An 18,765-nucleotide genomic window follows, 5' to 3' on the forward strand; every position below is an offset into this window, starting at 1 on the left:
AGCCTAGAGAGAGTAGAGGAATTTGCATCAATGTTAAAAGTATCAATATGTTAACATGGTTGCCTAGTATTTATGCTAGGATTCTTCTAAGTCTAGTTTCAAGAAAAGCTCAAAATTTGGTTCTCTAATCAATTAACCATTTGTACAACAATTTGTAAATTGACTTGTCTAATTGTCTTGCACTAGGTTCTCGATCCTAGTTTTAGTTATATGTATGATTATCCATATGGCTATTCTTCACTATTGGGCTGGTCTTGATTGGTGTTGGGCTGTGTTGCAGTTTTGGGCTCATTATAGAAGCTACACATGGACAGTCGTGTAAATCTTGTCATATTGTACGTGTTAGAGCCCCTTTGGTATAATTTATTTCTATTGGTATATTTTGTTTAAAAATGAAGCTAAGCAAAGATATTATTCTACCTAAAAAAAGCTAAGGATTTAAAAAGCTGAAAATTCCCTTTTTTTAGGATGAAAAAAAGTTTACGCTACACTATACGATACTATATAATAAAATTTTGGCTTAAAAGCTGTGGTTGCAACAAGTGACATGTATAGTAATAGTACACTCAGACCCCAAGAAGGAATTGTGCTCTTCAAAAATGACGTTGAGCCTTAATCCTCAAGGTTTTGCTCAATCCCACATCAGGGAGAGACGCTTCTCACTCATGCCTTATAAGCCTGAGCCTAAGACATGAGTGTACGACTCATGCCTTATAAGCCTGAGTCTAAGCCTGAGCCTTAAGGCTCAACGCCATTTCCGAAGAAGACAATTCTTTCTTGGGGTCTGAGACTAAGTTTCCTCCCACAACAACTTTTACTAATGAGTAAATTAATTATATATATTTTTTATGATATATTTACTCAACTAAGGGATAATATTTAACAAGTGTCTAATTTAAGTAAAATTTTATCATTTAAATTTTAACAAATTTAAATTCTATTCAAAATAAAAGTGTATTATAAAAAATTTATAAACTTAAATTCCACACAACACAATAATTTAAAACAAATTTAAATTCTATTCAAACTAAAAGTCTATTATACAAAATTCTAAACTAAATCCCACACAATTCTCACTTTTGTTTTTGGTTTTTTTCCTCAAGTTGCATTTATTAAATTAATATTTATTAGGATATTATGCTAAAAGCTTTTAATTAAGTAATAAGATTTAACAATAATTTAATTTAGATAAATCTTTATCATATAAATTTTAGAAATTTAAAATTCTACTCCAGCTAAAAGTTTTTTATCAAAATTTTCAGTAATTATATTTATTTAGCTATGACTTTTCGATATAATTTATTTTAACCAATAAGTCATCCCTATAATTAAATTTCACACAATACACCCTATATTGTTGTTGTTTTTTCCAAAATGAAAATTATGCTTATTTTTTAATTTAATAAATTAATTTTACTTATTGTTCTTTATTTCTGAATTTGAGAGTAAGATATTATGCAAAAGGAAGTTTACTATAAAGAAGCAAAACAATGGACACCTATTTAAATTATTGATTCTCTTATGTAAGTTTTTATTTATTTTTTTATATTCTCAAATTTTGAACTCTTTTGTGTATATTTTGATTTTCGGTTTTGGTTATGTATTTAATTTGTGAATCTGTTGATTTTTTTAATTATACTATCACTAAGAAAAAATTGGTATTAAGGAACTATTTTGTTTAGTATTGTTTATGCTGACTAAGGGATAGATTAAATATAACCCAAATAAGAATGATCAAACTCATTTCATATCTCATATTAAGAAATTAAAATAAAGTAAAAAGAGAATTTCAAAATATTAAAATAAATAAATATTGATAAAGTCTAAATTCTAAATAATCAGAACTTAAAGTAATTTTTATTATTAAAATTATTTACTTATTTTATAATTTATTATTACAATTTAGTTTTAATTATTTAAAAAATTTTGAGCTTATATATGAACCTTCATCAATCCTTACATCGCAAGTAAATAATACTAGGAATATATATATATATATATAATAAATCCACACGTGTCACATCACAAGGAAATAATACTTGGAATATATAAAATAAATAAATCCACCCGTATTAGGTTCTCTTCATGTAGACTTGGCTAGTTAACTCTATCATTTGTACCTAGAGAGGGAATCCTCCTTTGAGCGGTGATTATATCAAGTAATTAGTGCAAGCTTGTACACCATAATAACCTTTCATGTGCATGAGACAGCAATTATTAGCTGCCAAGTGGCACATGATAATCAAATTAAAACTGTTAAATTTTTTAGCAGAGATAAAAAAAAATTAAATACTAGCAATTCATAATGAACAAATCATCCAAATTAGCACTCGAAGATATGGCAATTACATCATTTTCGTATGCTAAGGATTTGTTATGATTGTATCATGTTATCGGTTCTCATGTTCTTCTCAAGCGAAGGGCTTAATATCTATCCATATAAATGAGTATTTTTGTGCATTTTTAGTAACATGAACTATTTAATAGAATAATAGTTATGCGATTTGTTTAAATAATTTAATAAATCATACTTTTAAAATACTCTTGAATGGTTTTATAACCAACACGTAATCCTTCTTTAATTTAGATTGGAGGTAAGCATATGTACATATAGATATACCCTTCTCAACTAGTCTTGAGACCCTAGACCAAGGTCTTTTTGTCCAAATGGTAAAGTCCTATTTGCTATTTCATTAGGAGGAAATGGGTCATATCCTATAAGATAAACCAAGGGATTTGACTCATCCAAAAATCCAAGCAACAACCTTAATCATATTATAACTTTATAAGTGAAAAGAGTAGACTTAGCATGCTCCAATTATATTTCTACTTTTATTTTTTAATGTCTTTTTTTAACATAAGATATTTGAATTTCATCTGCAGTTATTATTTCTTTGTCTAACCCTCTCTGATTAATTACTTTAATATCTAACATCCTTGCCCTCAAGTTGTCAACTATTTATCAACTTTTCATGATTTTAAAACTTTCAAATGTTATATTCCTTTGGGTTTGTGTGAATGAGAGAGGAAGAGAGAGGGAGAGAAGATAGCCTTAATGTGATTAATTGGCTTACACTTCAATCTCTAACCCACCACTACCAGGCATATTGGATAAATCCATTTTTTGTTTTATTTTAGAAAGGAGATAAGTTGATGTCATTTATATCAAACTTGATTGCAATTTCACATCTCTATTTGTTTTGCCAACTCTTTCTTCTTCCTTCTCTCTCTTTGTTTGAACAAATTTCAAGTATCTTTTTTTCTCATTCATTTAATCAAATGACCAAAACTTAAATTAATTATTACTATTGTTATTTGGATTTAATTCAATATCCCAATCCATAATCAAAAAGTCCAATCTTTTCTTCTTTTCTTTTTTTTTTTAAATCCAGAGAAGGTTATGTCAAACATGTAAATCTCATATTCTCTTTTAGCCAAATTACAAATTTAGTCCCAACACATTTTGTTTTAGTTTCAATTTTGTCCTTGAACAATTAAAATTAAAGCCAATCAAAATTTTAAAATCATTTCTATTTTAATTTTTATCAATACAAATTGATTAGATTTTAAAATTTGAAAAATAAAATTGACACAAAACTGAAATCACCCATTGTTAGAGTGCTATGTAGTTTGAAAAAAAATCGTTTTCGAGGCCAGATTGTGCTTTCAAAGGAACAAGTCAAGAAAAACAAAGCCAGTAGAGGTGCATCTCTGGCTTATGGCACCTAACACAAGCCAAGCTTGACTATCATATCAAATCCCGACCACCAATCCCCTCTTTCACCAACCCTAAAGTCCAAAACGTATAAAGAGGGTCAGTGAAGTACTAGTACTCATACCCAAATAAAACAAAACAAAAAATATTATAATAAATCAAGAGAAAGTTTAGGGTTGAAAAAAGGGGATGGGTTCATGTATGAGATTCATGCATAAGTGATTGATTACTGCTTACCGTTTAGAATTTTAATAAAGAGAAATGTTTTGTTTACAATATTGTTATAATAATTTCACAATAAATTCTAAACAGTAGGTTGTTATTGATTCTTACGGGTGAATAAAAAAGTAATTTAAGTTGTAAATTCAAATTAAAACATATAACAACTTACTATGTATGATTTGTTGTGAAAATTTTCAATATATTATGATAAATAGTGTGGTCATAAAAAATAAAAAAAACAAAAAAAAAACTCATAAGTTAAATACCAATAGATTCGAAGGCACCAAAATTTTCACAATTGTCAAATTGGCAAATTATTAATAAGGGTCCGGTTAATGAGTGCCCTTAGGGCACACATTAAATTATCTATTTTTTGAAACATTTTTTCGGGAATTAAAAAAACTGTCAATACTTTTTCAATTCTCGAGAAAATATTTCCAAAAATAATTAATTATTGTGTGCCCTTAGAACACATATTAACAAAATCCTATTATTAATAATTGAGAAAGGTTTAATGGAAAATTTAAAAAAAAATAAAAAGAGTTAAGTTTGTTTTTCATTTTTTTATAATATTTTTAAAAATAATTTATTAATAAATGCTCTATTAGAATTTTTTTTTTCTAAACTGAGATGTAGAGAGCAATGAAAAAAAAGGGGTACATACACAAGTTACTTTATCTATTTTACCTTTTCACATACTGCAGCAGTGGATCTATTTTAGCTTTCAACACAATAAAATAATACAAACATCACAATAAGATAATATATCTACTACAATAAAATAATACATCCCACTACAAAAAAAAAAAAAAAACAAACCGATCCACCACCACTGCCAACCAAGAACAACCGCCCACAACCGCCCAACAACAACTAGCAAGCCAAAAACAACCACCCACAACCATTGCCAAAAATCCAAATTAGTCAAAAACCACCACACAAAACCTAGAGAAACCCACGAAATCCGCGGCTCTTGAGTTCGATAAAGGCGGTGCCAGTGGAGCTTGGATCGACAATGAAGCTTAGGTTGGCAATGGAGCTTGGATCGGTGGTGAGATGGAGGACTCCGCGAGATGGGTCGGCGGCGTGGGACGATAATGTGGGCGATGAAGATGAAGATCGACGATGAAGATGAAGATGAAGATTGGCGATGAAGACAAACCCAGAACAGATCGGCGATGAAGATGAAGATCCAGAACAGATCGGCGAAGAAAAAAAATGAGAAGGAAAAAGGAAGAAAGAAGAGAAGCCGGAGAGAGAAAGAAAAAGAAAGAAAGAGAAAATATTTTTTAAATGAAAAAAGGGAGAGAAATTTAATAAAATAATTTTTTTTTACCTTTTAGCTACAGTGCACGTCTATCTTTAGATATGCATTATAGCTTAGAAGCAAACTTTTTTTGCTATAACTCTATTGCTGCAGCTATTTTTTTTATGTTTTAGTGTGACTATAATAATTATATAACTATTTAGCTACGCTGCTGTAAATGCTCTTCGTGCTTAAATTGTGAGGCCTCGAGAAAGCAAGAGTGAACTCTATGTTTTTTTTGCTAAAAAGAGTGACCCTACCCTATCAGGCGATCAGATATCATCGAAAGTTGGTCCCACTTCAATCACTTGCAATAATATTCACTCACTCTGAGACTGTACCATCTGCCACTATTCCCTGCGTCACACGTGAAATTTCCCCTTCTTACACGTCACCAACTTCTTTTTTTATTTTGGGTTAAAACACGTCACCAACTTCGATGCTCACACACACACACACACACACACACAAATAAATAAATATAACCTTAAAAAGACCTCATCAAACTTTCAAAGTCCAAAACCTAAAGAACGCTCTCTCTCTCTCTCTCATTCTTTTTGGTCTTTGTTTCTCTCTGTCTGAAAAACCTAGCTTTTGAGTTTTGTCCTATATTTTTTGTTTTGTTTTGTTTTTGACCATGAAGAAACTGTATCGCAGATGCACAGTTCATCCGTCACCACCAATCATCTCCGACCACCTGTCCTTCCTTCCCGCCACCATACTAACCTTAACGGTGGCTCTTTCGCCTGAAGACCGTGAAGTCCTCGCTTATCTTCTCTCTTCCTCTTGCTCCAACTACTCCTCCGTCACCGTTAACTTTAACGGCTCTCCTCAACAGCAACAGCAGCAGCGTAACAGGGTTGTCGCTAAACGTGGCAGTTTGAGCTCCGATCACCCGCCGCAGTTTAACTGTAACTGTTTCCGTTGCTACACGAGTTACTGGGTCAGATGGGACGAGTCGCCGAATCGCCAACTGATTCACGAAATCATCGATGCGTTCGAGGCCGAGTTGGCTCAGAGCAAGAGCGGCAAAGGGAATAGGAAGGAGAGGAGGAATAGTAAGAGAGGGTGTAATAGTGGGTCGAGCGAGTTGAAGCGGTCGGAATCGCGTTCGGGTAAGAACGAGTCGAGCGAGTCGGACTCGGTGGGTGCTCATCATGAGGGTGGTAATAATAATAAAAATAATAATGGTGGCGAAGGTTTTGTGGGTGGTGGAGGTGATGGAGAGGAAGGGTTGGATAAAGGGTCTGTCAGAAGGCTTGTGAGTTTTATTGGGGAGAGGATTTGGGGTGTTTGGAATCAATGAATCTGAGAGAGAAAAATGAAGGAAAGTGAAGGAAAAGAAAATTAAGAGTAAGAGGTGGGTTCAGTTCTTTTTTTCTTTTCCTCTATAAATTCAATTCTCTCTCTCTCTCTTTTTTTCCTCTTTTTCTTTTTTGGGTCTTTTTGTATATTACCCTTGCAATGTAAAAATGGGGTGGTGTAATTTTGAATCAACATGAGTTGGTTTTTTATTATTTTTCTCCTTTGAATTATAACTTCATAAGACACCAATATTGGTGTTCCTGTTATTTTGGGGTCTTTGTGGTTTATTTTCTATCTTAATCTCTCTGTGTATACATACATGTTAGGGTTGTAACTTGTAATTAGTAGGTATGAGCAAAGCTGGTTAATTTTCTATGCATGAATGAGATTTGGAAATTTTAACTATAAATGGGTTTTTTTGGTTTTTGCTTTTGGGGAGTAATACAATCAAGTATTCAATTTTTTTAGTTGAATGATCACTTTCTTTCTCAGTTTCAAACTCTGTTGGGTTCGCTTCAGGGTGGTACACTGGTACTCAATTACTTGAATAAAATTACTTTGTTAACAAATATGCAAACATTTTTAGTTGAATGATCACTTTCCCTATGTTTCTTTCTCAGTTTCATTCCCTGTTGGGTTCAGGTTGGTACTCAATTACTTGAAAACTTTGTTCCTAAGTAAAAAAAAAAAATTGTGTTTTCCAAAAAATTGGGTCAAAGATGAATTTTTATTAATTGAAAGTATGGTTTGGTTTCATTATTTGGATCAATTTTGAAGGTGGAAAAGATGATACAATAAAATGAAAATGAAAATCAAGGTATTTAATGAAATTTTTTTTTTCCAATAAAGATGGAAAATGAAAATGTTTTTTTTTTTTTTTTGGGTGTGGTGGTCGTCCTTGGTAAAATTTACCTTTCATGGAAAGGGTCAATTTTACAGAAGTGTTCAGGTACAAATTAGGTAGAAAAATCGGCGCAGTTTCGTTATTTAATAGACACAAAACGGCGTCGTTTTGTTAGTATTCTTTGGCTTAGCTTTTACACGGTCCTAATTTGAATAGTTTCAAAATGGTCCCCATATTTTGTCTTAAATGCTGAAAATTCTCAGACAATGCATGGGGCTACCTACTTTTACGTTAATAGCCTTGTGGTTCATATAGTGGGATCCACTGTTTCTCGTTTTGTACGAGTGGTACTTTGGGTACTTGTGGAAAAGGAGGGTATAGTGGTCATTGAAAAAAAAAAGTGATAAGATATAAGTTGGTGTCGCAATTGACGGGGTTCGGTTAAAGCAAGGCCTCGATTAAAGCAAAGGGGAGCCCCAAAAAAAAGTCCCCACTAATTACTTGAGTCCAAACTTTCTTTTCGTTATTCCCTAAGGTCATTTGTTCCTTCCATTATTGGCTTAAATCAAACCATTATTTTTGAACCAAATTATCTCTCTCTGCCCCCCCATAAAAAAAACAAAATCAACACACAAATATTTTTTTTGTGTACACAAAATATTAAAATACTTTTTTTGTCCGATAATTAACCATTAAAAGACACTTGGTTAGTATCGGATTGAAAATTGCTTATTTTTTTAGCTTATCTGTATAATTGCTTATTTTCAGCAGTTTATTTATCGTTATAAGGTGGATAAAAAAAAAGTTAAAAATAAGCTTATTTTCAAAAATATGAAAGTTAGTTTATTTGAACTAAGGCTGTGAGCATGTGACAAAAAGTAAAATGAGATCTATAAACAATACATAAAATAAGTAAAAAGTTAACTTATAACCCCTTCTCAAACTCACATTAAAATGTATACAAAATGCAAATTTTTCTTGATTTTTTTTATAACCATTAAATTGGCAAGTTATTAATGACACATGATAAAAATGACATCAATTATAAATTTATATAAAAATTAATAATAATTTGTCCCTTATCAAGTGTTGTTGTAATATTAGTGTTACTTTATAGAGAGTAATTTTGATTAGTTGTTTGTGTTGTGCGGGGTATAGAGAAAAGCTTTAAACCCCATACACCAATCCAATGAGTCGATTTTGATGTTGAGCTTTAAACCCCATACACCAACCCAATGAATCGATTTTGATGTTGATGATAGGTTCTTACTTGTTCCTCTTTACTTCTCTATGCTTTTTTGTGGAGTCCAAATCTTCTGTCCCAGAAGATTTGAACTCTTTTTTGTGGTATAGAGCAAAGTTTAACACCACTCCCTCCCAACCCAACATACAACCCACTTAATGAGTCTAAGTTAATGGATGGTGATGATAGGTTTTGTTAGAGCAATGGTTACTTTTGTCTTTTAATTTTTGGCTAATCTAGAGCTTTGGTTAATCAAGTCTTACTTTATGAATTTCAACTCACCTTTTCAAATAAAAAAACGGTGCTTTTTTTCTTAATGGGACATTTGGACGCATTTTGAGGGATGACTCATATTGATGAAAAAGTAGTGGAGAGAATTTTCAAACATTCATTACATAAAAACTTAAAAGTTGGGCTCAAAAAAAATTAAAAAAACACTTAAAGTTACCAAACATATGTGTAAATTACGTCTAACATAGAAATAATTACTTTTATCTTCACAAATAATGCAATTAATAATCAAGTGAATCTACGAAGATTGTAAATTGCTAATTTTGTTTGGTTAACTATGTATTAGGTGGAGAGTTGTCTAAAAAAATCTCATCTCTAAATCCATGCATGTGATGTGTCACTAAATCCAACTTCAAACTTTGATTAAAGTTAGAATTACCCAAATATCATAAATATTATTATATTTTGTTCAAACTCTAGCCCCATTCTAAGCGATACAATCAATAATGAATCACCTTTGAGCGCGTGCTAATTGTGCTGCTTTCATGAGCATTAGTATTACACCTTTTAGAACTCCACGAGAAGTTGCATAGTTCTTAGTTCTTATCAATACTTATATTGTCTTTTACTTCCTTTTTTTGGTTGAATATTTGTCTTCTACTTTTATCATCTACATATATAGCCACCAACGACATGCATTAATGGATGTCTATTTGTTTTTCAGGATCAAAATTGGTAATATCCAGAGAACAAAGGTCTATTTGGTTAGACGTTTTGGAAAATTAAAAAAGTATTTTTAAAACTCAAAATTTTGTTTTGTAACCATGATTTCTCATAATTTTTTTTTCAAACGGTCATTTAATTAGACCTTAATTCAAAATTTAGTTCATCCAAGCTAATGGGTTATTATCTAAGAGTTAGGTCCTTTTGAATACACACTACTGTCAATTCTTTAAGACTTTCTCACATTTCCTTATATGTGTGTTAAAAAAAATTTAGTATTCTAAAAAAAAAAAAAAAAACTAATGGCTTATGGGTTTTTCTGGGTCAAGAAGGATTTTTTTTTTTTTTTTTTTTTTAGGAAGTAGTCAAGAAGGAACATAATAGTTAATTTTATATGTTTATGAAATTTTGCACCCATGTCTTTATCTACTTGCACCCTTTATTATTAAAAGCTATACTAAATTGACAAGGGTATCTTTGGAATGCGAATCTGCCTACTTTGAATTTAGCCAATAAAGAAAGAAAGAGGGGGACAATGGGCCCAAGTCTCGGTAGTCTTAGCACATATTCCCCTGCGAAATAAATCACCCTATCTAGAACACATTGATACATACATTATGGTTCATTGATTCCCCAATATTATTTACAATTTCTCTTTTCTTTTCTTTTTCCAATAATATCTCTTTTGGTGCTCAATCTTTTGCTTGTCACAATACGGGAAGACAGAGAGGGAGAGCTTTAATTAATGGGCATTAAGGGAATGCAAGTTGTGGGGAAACAAGATGAATTAAAAGCTTTAAAATTGGATAAACCCAAAGTTTAGCTTATTAAAGAAATTCGCTCAATTAAGCCCTTTTTGGTTTGTTAAAAGAACACTATCAAGCTCAAGCTTATTTTAGGGGTTTTGTTGCTTAACAAGTCATGCTTACAAGACTCCATGATCGAAGTTTGATTATATTATACGCGTAATTGCCTAACTAATAACCATAAACATTAGTGGGTCTTGATAAAATATTGAATAAGCTTTGGAGAGGTTATGCTAATCACTAAGTAGCTATATTAATAGTAATAGGATTTATATATATATATATATAATTACATATTTAATCTAACTAACAAGTTCAGTGTTTCAAAAGTTCAATCAAGCTTATAAACAAGTTTTCATAAAAAAATAAAATAAAATAAAGTATACCGAAACTCCCCCCCCCCCCCCCCCTCTTCCCAAATAGGATTTGACTTCAAGGGGAGGCAAAATATATACACATAAACATATATACACTTGAACATATATATAGTACCTATATAGTACCTATGATCAATATGAAATATAAAAAGCCATTCATGTGTATATTAATGTAACATATTTGTTACAACAAATATCCACAAAATGATAACATATTTGTTTATCCTCAAGACTTTATTTATTTTTCCATGAATAAGCCTTTTTTTTCCAAGTTAAAATTCCATTTATGAATAAATTGACATGAAATATAAATTTACGTAAATTTATGTTATTATGTGATTATCCCAAAATTGTAATTGCTTATTACGAAAAATTTTATTAAATAAATTGTTACAATCAGAATGTAAGATCCTTTTAAATTTTTATTTATTTTATGGAATGTTAAAATTCTAACTTCATTATTTTCCTTTTTTTATTCCTACCTTTATTTTATTTTATATAAGTCTTGAATCTTAAAAAGACATTAATAAAATAGGTAAGGTTTTTTTTTTCTTTCTTTTTATGAATGAAAATTTTCATATAAAAGCATTTATTATAAGTATAAAAAATAATTAATATATGAACAACAAATACATGAAAGAATTCACCGAAAATACAAAAAAAAAAAATCAAATTTTAATTAATAAATAAGAGGTGTAAAACTGCAGGCTACAAACTAGCTTTTTATATATGTTCTTTTGGTGGGCTAGGAGGACAAATGCCCCCTCTCGACTCCCTGATTCCTGTCTATAGGTAGAAGTAAAACCAGTGAACTACAAAATTTTTGGTGCTTCAAAAATGTTGATTAGGCTCACTACAAGCTAAAACTTAATTTAAAGAAAAATGGATATGCAAAGGTCCAAAGCCTAAATGGGAGTGTGGAGATTTTTTTTTTTTTTGGTTTTTCTCCTTATTTCCTCAAAACTTTTAACCAGAATCAATTAAATTATGAGTCATGCTAACGAATGCCCTAGGCATTGGTTAAGAATCCGTTTTAAGAAAGTTTTGACATCACTTTTATGGGAAATGAAAAAAACTTTCAAAACATTAATTTTTTTTTTCCAATAAATTTTTTTTAAAATAGATTATTAACCAATACCCTAAGGACATTCATTAGCATTTTTCTTAAATTATAGAGTCAATTAGTTCTTCGTGCTATTTAAATTCACAAGTCGAAATTGACTTGAGCAGATACACCCACACTAGGCAAAAATACCCATGAAAGTAGGAATGGGTCAAATATACCCATGAATAGTAATAGGAGGAACGGGTCAACGAATCTTTAAAAAAAAAAAAAAATAATAATTCATGCTAGATCGTCGAAACCTATCCAACTAAGGAAAAAGCTAGCCATTATAACAAAAAATCACTGTAGCTTTTGCTGCTACTTTTAACTTCTAAACTCTAAGTTCACGTTAAAGTATGTGACAGGGACTGAGAGAGAGATAGTCAATATCAACACGTATTTGACTTTGCCTCGTGGCCTTTTTACTTGGTCATAAGACGAGCTCTTGTTTTGTTAATTTCCTATACAAACAAGTGCTTAACTCTCGACTTTTAAGTCCAGTATCAAGAACAAGTGTTTCATCCATTCGATCCATTGGTCAATTTCATGACAAGTCTAAAGTAAACTATCTAAACTATTTCAATTAGTAGACCATTTGCATGAGAAAGTTCGTAGAAGCACATTTTCCTCTTTTTACACAAAAAAATAATAGAAAAAGAAAGTTGCAAGAAGGCAGTAACAAGTTTGACTTACAAGGAGAAAATTCATGGAGGTAGCTTCGAGGTTTTGTCAACAAGTTTCAAACTAGGTAGCTTCGAGGTATTGTCAACAGGTTTCGAATTCAAAATCTCATAAATATCATGAGATCTTAAAAACCATTAAACCAACTATTTGGAGTTAATTTGATCTTATTAATATATTACATATGAAAATTTATCGTCCGTCTAGGTATCTAGTTTTTAGTACTTTATTTGTATAGTATTTATCAATATATAAATATATATATATATATATATATATATATATATATATTAAATGAGTGATCAAAAGTTATAAGCTAACTTAAAAATTATAAAAAAATATATAAAAACTATTTTGTTGTTGTTGTTGTTATTATTATTATTAATTGAGAAGAAAAGCTGAAAGTTGGGTGACAAACAAACACTAATATCTTGGACCAATAGCACCTTTAGGTGCAGATTTCTTTTGACCTATCATTAAATTTTGAAACACTTGGTCTTCATGGGAGACAACATATTAACAAATAGAGCTAGCTCTAACATAAGAAAAATGATAGTGGGTTGGACTTGGGCCTATTGGGGGTCCTCAATTTAACATATTGGTCTCTGTATGGATAATTCATGTTGGAGTGGTAGGAGGTCTTGCCATTCAGTCAGAATATCTTCTTGTCTAGGCGAACTTTTAAGCAAATTTTCCCAATGTATAAATCATACCTTAGACAACAATTTATTAAGACCAAAACCAAATACAAAACTTACTAAAACAAAGTAAAATAAACATGGATCAGGCATCAAATCAATCAAATATTTAGATCATTAATATCATTTATACATTGCAATAACTAAAACAAGGAATCAAAACTATTCTTCTGCATCCTAATAAGATTAAGGCATACCAACAAGAATTGAACCCACTACTTGGTAGCTTCTACTTGGGTGATGAAAGATGGTATCTCAATACAACATTTTTACTTCTTTATTCTTTCTTTCTTTTTAAATTTTTGGATAGATGAGCATATTTACTCTTTCTTTGTCTTCTAATTTAATTCATCATATTCTTAGTCTAAATCAGCACATATAATCAACTTATTGAGCTACCAAGTTGTTGGTCCAAAATCCAAATCACTTTTTGTGGAGTAGATTGATATGCCTACTGTGAAACACCAACCTTGTACTCTCCAATTACAGTAACAACAACTGGTTGAAAAGAACATTAAATATGTGCAAATTATAATGGACAATTTAATCTGCTAATATGATGACCTTAATACAGATAACAACAATACCTTCTAATGGAGTTAGGCATTTACAGGTATGGAAGAGCTGCTCATTGATACACAGCCTTTCAAGCATTCAAGAATGGCATTTCGGCTGACCAGCCCTGAGTGGTGAGTAAGTGGAAGGCCTTCCTTGACACATTCATCATACTTCTCCAAAGCAGAGACAATATCACTGAAATCTGGCCGCTTTGAGGGGTTTGCTGCCCAGCAGCGCTTTATGAGGTGTGCGAGTGCAGGCTGACAACTAGCTGGGAGAGGAGGACGTTCATTCTGCCAGTAAATTTATATGTGATAAATAAAATTAGCATCAAGTTGTCTCATGAACCATTGTCACTGAGGTACTAACAACTATATCAAATTTGGACACACATCATGATCCTCTCTAGTATATGTCTGATTGAACATGTAACTTTATGCATATTTGTTTTAAATAATAGGACATTCAAGTCCTATGTGTAATTTCTATGCCTCCTTATGACGAAAATTTAGGCCAGAAGAGCCATATAAATAAATATTGGGCTGGCAAAGGGTCCTCAAGCAAGAGAGGGGAGCAGTGCACTTTCATCCTGGAAATTCTCAAACTCCAGTAGATATAGTAACATGATTAGCTATGCATATTAGATATTCCATGTGGATTTTTCTTCTTCATTCTGTTAATGTAAATGTATAGGCATATCACAGCCAGCAGATGACCTTTGCAGGCAAACAGATTAGTAGATGTGGCAGAGTAACTGAACTATGTGTTTGTGTGTGCACTTAGTCTATATAAAAGAGAAAACACAGTAATGATTATGAATTTTTTTTTCTGTTGGTTTTACTTCAATAGATTCAACAAAAGTATGAATTGAGCTAATTGGATGTTGTCCAGAGGACTTCTATTATGCCAATTGACTTATCCCAAGGCAATTATATAATCATGGTTTATGAGCACCACTATGCGATTGATAGAATGTACTTATGGTCAACCAAGAGGGAAGCTCAGAAATCCAAAGTTAAGAGAAACTTAAAACTAAATAGGAGTAGTTAAAGAAAGACATCAGAAATACAAGGAAAGAAAAGTATGACATTGTAAGAAAGGAAGAGTGAAAATTCTTATATAAAACTATAAGGAATGATTTGCATTAGATATAACTATCTGACCTTATCAGCCACAGCAAAGGCAGCCTGCACCGGCGTCATTCCTTGAAAGGGAAGCAAAGCTGTTGTTAACTCCCATAGCACAATCCCAAAACTATACACATCAACTTTTCGAGTATAAGGTTTCTCCTTGATCATCTCAGGTGCCATCCAACGGTAAGTCCCCTTGTTTCCCTTAGTTTCCTGGCTCTGTGTTTCAAGACATGATGTACCAAAATCTGCTACTTTAACCCTCATTTCATCATTAAGAAGCAAGTTATTTGATTTGAGATCTCTATGAATCACCCCTTGTGAATGAAGATATTCCATTCCTCGGGATATGTCAAGAGCTAACCTCAGTATTGTTTCTATTGAAAGAGAGTATGGCTCTTTCTTGTTAAGGTACATCCTCAAAGTTCCTTGTGACATGTATTCAGTGATGATACAGTAAACAGGAGGCTTTTGGCAAGCTGCAATAAACTGCAAAGAAGACGAATTAACCAATTTGGCAATATGAGGCTCCTAAGTTCAAAAAGCCCTTCATTACAAAAGAAGGAACATGTTGAATGAAAGGACATTTTTCAATCATGTGTAAGTGTAACATTCTTTTAATATATGTAAAACTGACCCAATTTGCTTCCATTGTTCATCCTAGATCTATTACTAAATAGACTCACACAAACTCTGGAAATTTGATGAAAATTTTAGGTTTTAATGCACTTTGATGTACCTTTTGAAAATTTTGGATCCAACTATATATGTTCTCTCTGAGAATATTGAAGAGGAACAAGTAATTGACTTTTAAGTGAAGCTAAAATCCAGCATACCATATATATAACCGTGGCCATAATGATCAAAGATAACAAAGGATGATTTCACTTGGAATTGGCCTTAAGAGGAAACTATTCAGTTTCAATTCTTCATTTAGTCTTTGCAACAACCATATTGAACTTAACAGAACTTGATAAGCAATTTCATAGATGTACAGTATATGTGGCAAGTTCTGCTGCATAGAGTAAATTGAATTATAAGCAATCATAGGACAACACTGTTTTCCTCTCTTTCATATATATGTCATTTGAAAACGAAAAAAGAAAAATAAAGTTATGAGAATAGATACACCAAACTAAAAATAATGACGATGATGATAACAATGAATAGTAATAAAATTACTTGTTCAATTTGAGAATGAAACCTTACCTGCACTATATTCGGATGGAAGAGACGTGAAAGCAAGGCAACTTCAGACTTAAACTGCTGCTCCAAAAAGGCTCTAGTGTCCTCCTGGTTTGGGATTCTAACCATTTTAACAGCCACAGCTCTCTGCTTGTAAATTCCACGGTAAATCCTACTATGAGCTCCTGATGCAAACTTGTTACCAATAAACAACTGTGAAAGATCTGCGGTCCATTCCTCCTGATCCTCCTTTGCTAACTCCCAAGTCTCCACATTCTCAGAGTCCAATATCATAGACCATGAATCCAAGCTATCAAATCTCTTCCTTTCCATGCTTTCCATCTCAGAATTCAACTTGGTCTTGGACGAAGAAGGGGTTGACATAGCTTTGCTCTTCGACTTTCGAAGGCTAGGCACGTGGAAACAAGAGATTGCCATTGAAGAATCTCTTATAGTAAGCTTCTCAAAAGCCTCAATAATATGAAATGTCTATGTGAAAATTATAGAGAATAATTACTATAGTATAAAAGCAAACAGTCAAAAGGAATAAGAATTTTCCTTCTGAAAGTGTGAATTGATTTGAGGAAGTGCATGAACTGATTGAGAAACATGGGTTCTAAATAGAAATGAAAAAGAAATTTGGGATTTCATGAATTATCCAAAATAAAATAGAAATATGAAATCAAAGACTACCCATCAAGTTTTTCAGAGATAGACCATAGCAGTAAGACCAACTGACAGTCTTTGATGGCAAACATTTGTACATTTCTATACTAAAGCAGTAAAGAATCAATGGTAACTTCCTGAAAATCTATGTGGGAACAAAAAACAAAGAGAGAAAGATAGTGGGGTCTCATGGTTTCATGAAAAAAATGATGGTTTTGCAGAGAAAGAAAGAAGAGGACGCAGATTTTCACGGTTGGCTCTAATAGGATCAATGAGGATCAGGTCTTTTGGCAGCAGAAAGATGAATTCAAAGGCAGAGATTTCAGGGGTGTCCCGTGATTACTTGGTTCAAAAGGTTGAAACTTTTTGAGAGAGAGAGAGTGAGCGCTTTTCTCTAAACTGAATCAAACTCCTTCTGTTTCTTGTTTCTGTTTGTGTTTCTTTTTTGCATCATCAATGCTAAGTGGCCACAGTGGCAAAGCAAAGGATCGTAGATTTAATTTTGTCAAGTCAGCTTTGCAGTACTTAGGAAACTTAGCATATTTGATACATCCCCTGCTTTTTAACGGTAAAACAAACATTTTCACACTACAAATATAAAGTCATACAAGTGGCATGTACCCATGGACTTAGGAATAGTTGACACCTGGCAAATCGGTAGGCATCCGATCTAAGTGATGTAGAGCATGATTCTAGTTGTCAAGCACTGCATGCATGATGTAAATTGGTACGTTGGTTTGATGAGTAAAAAGCAAAAGGGCTATCACGACTCTTTAATCTTTATCATGGTTTTGGATCAAATAAAATGCATTGGCATATTAGGCTTATATATTTGGTATCTCAATCACAAAAACTAATAATATACCATCGAATATTACAATAATATCAGTATGTTCTTTCTGTTAGTATTTTTTAAAATTATGTTGTTAATGCAGACAAAAACGACATTGTTTTTAGACAAAAATGAAAGAAAACATCGTTTTTAGATGGGTGTTGGAACCATAATGAACATAACATATTTGACATTATTGTAATAATTAATGGTGTAAATTGCAATTTTTAAAACTTAGGGAAGATTGGAAGTGATCCAAACTTGATAAGTGTAAACTAATTTTGACCTTAATAGTTCATAATATAATTCGTTGGTCATAATTCATATGGATCTTTAGCACAAGATAGATACTACAAGCTCTCTCTCATGTCAATGTTATTGTTTTGGCTTTCAACTGGATATTATAAGGCTAAAAAAACTTGAAGATCGTTGGATTTGGTAGTTCATTTCAGTCCACAAAAAAAGGAAATCAATAAACTATTATTTATGGACTACTTATAACTGTTTGATAAGATATTTCCTAGGTCCGACACAAGTTGGAGTAGCTAGCTTGCAGCAACATGTGAATTGGCACGGCTATGATATTACATTCCTCAACCTACACATCAATCCACGAAAAGATTCATAAACTGTATTAGATGACTTCAGGCATATGTAAACTTTAGGACATTTTATAACTTCTTCTTTTTGTGCTTCTTTGTGTGTGTGTGTGTGTGAGAGAGAGAGAGAGAGAGAATGGAAATTTTTTATTTTTTGAGTACTTATTGACACCAGTTCAGCTACAGAAAGAGGGCCAAATAAAATTTGATAAGGAAAAGAAGAAAAGAGGCTGATTAACAACCATGTATTTTTAAATGTTTAGACATGTGATTAATAGCTTAGCATATATCCCATTCTTTTTAGACCGAAAATTTTATAGAACTTCCTAGGATAAGGTATCAACTTTAAGCCTTTAATCAAAACCATGTATTTTAAAAAAAATTTTAGACATGTGATTAATATCAAATCCCTTCTCACTTATCTCATGAGGATTTCTGCACATCTGCACTTTCTTACTCCCCACATCTAGCTTGTTGTTAATCACATTATGTGAAATATACAAAGGAATGCTACCCTTTTGCACTAGAAGTCCTAATAC

The 18,765-nt window shown here is 31.9% G+C and overlaps 2 protein-coding genes across 2 annotated transcripts; one reads left to right on the top strand and one right to left on the bottom strand.

Moving 5' to 3' along the window:
• The first annotated feature begins 5,752 nt into the window (after positions 1-5,752).
• LOC142634129 (uncharacterized) lies at positions 5,753-6,814 on the top strand. The gene has a single exon (XM_075808405.1). The coding sequence runs from the start codon at positions 5,881-5,883 to the stop codon at positions 6,547-6,549; it is 669 nt and encodes a 222-aa protein (XP_075664520.1). The 5' UTR covers positions 5,753-5,880; the 3' UTR covers positions 6,550-6,814.
• Positions 6,815-13,435: 6,621 nt separating this feature from the next.
• LOC142636945 (serine/threonine/tyrosine-protein kinase HT1) lies at positions 13,436-17,193 on the bottom strand. Its single transcript, XM_075811238.1, has 3 exons — positions 16,154-17,193; positions 14,978-15,433; positions 13,436-14,107 (listed from the first exon to the last, which is right to left on the bottom strand). Exons 1-3 carry the CDS (start codon positions 16,565-16,567, stop codon positions 13,856-13,858), a joined length of 1,122 nt encoding a protein of 373 aa, XP_075667353.1. The 5' UTR covers positions 16,568-17,193; the 3' UTR covers positions 13,436-13,855.
• Between the last annotated feature and the right edge of the window lie 1,572 nt (positions 17,194-18,765).

This window comes from Castanea sativa, chromosome 5 (assembly GCF_040712315.1).
Source record: "Castanea sativa cultivar Marrone di Chiusa Pesio chromosome 5, ASM4071231v1".
NCBI lineage: Eukaryota > Viridiplantae > Streptophyta > Magnoliopsida > Fagales > Fagaceae > Castanea > Castanea sativa.

Excerpts from the sequence above, each read along its gene's own strand:
- LOC142634129 (XM_075808405.1), top strand. The coding sequence starts at position 5,881 with ATGAAGAAACTGTATCGCAGATGCACAGTTCATCCGTCACCACCAATC.
- LOC142636945 (XM_075811238.1), bottom strand. The coding sequence starts at position 16,567 with ATGGCAATCTCTTGTTTCCACGTGCCTAGCCTTCGAAAGTCGAAGAGC. Across the intron at positions 15,434-16,153 it reads TCCATCCGAATATAGTGCAG|TTTATTGCAGCTTGCCAAAA; the intron begins GTAAGGTTTCAT and ends TCTTCTTTGCAG. Across the intron at positions 14,108-14,977 it reads CCTTTGCTGTGGCTGATAAG|AATGAACGTCCTCCTCTCCC; the intron begins GTCAGATAGTTA and ends ATTTACTGGCAG.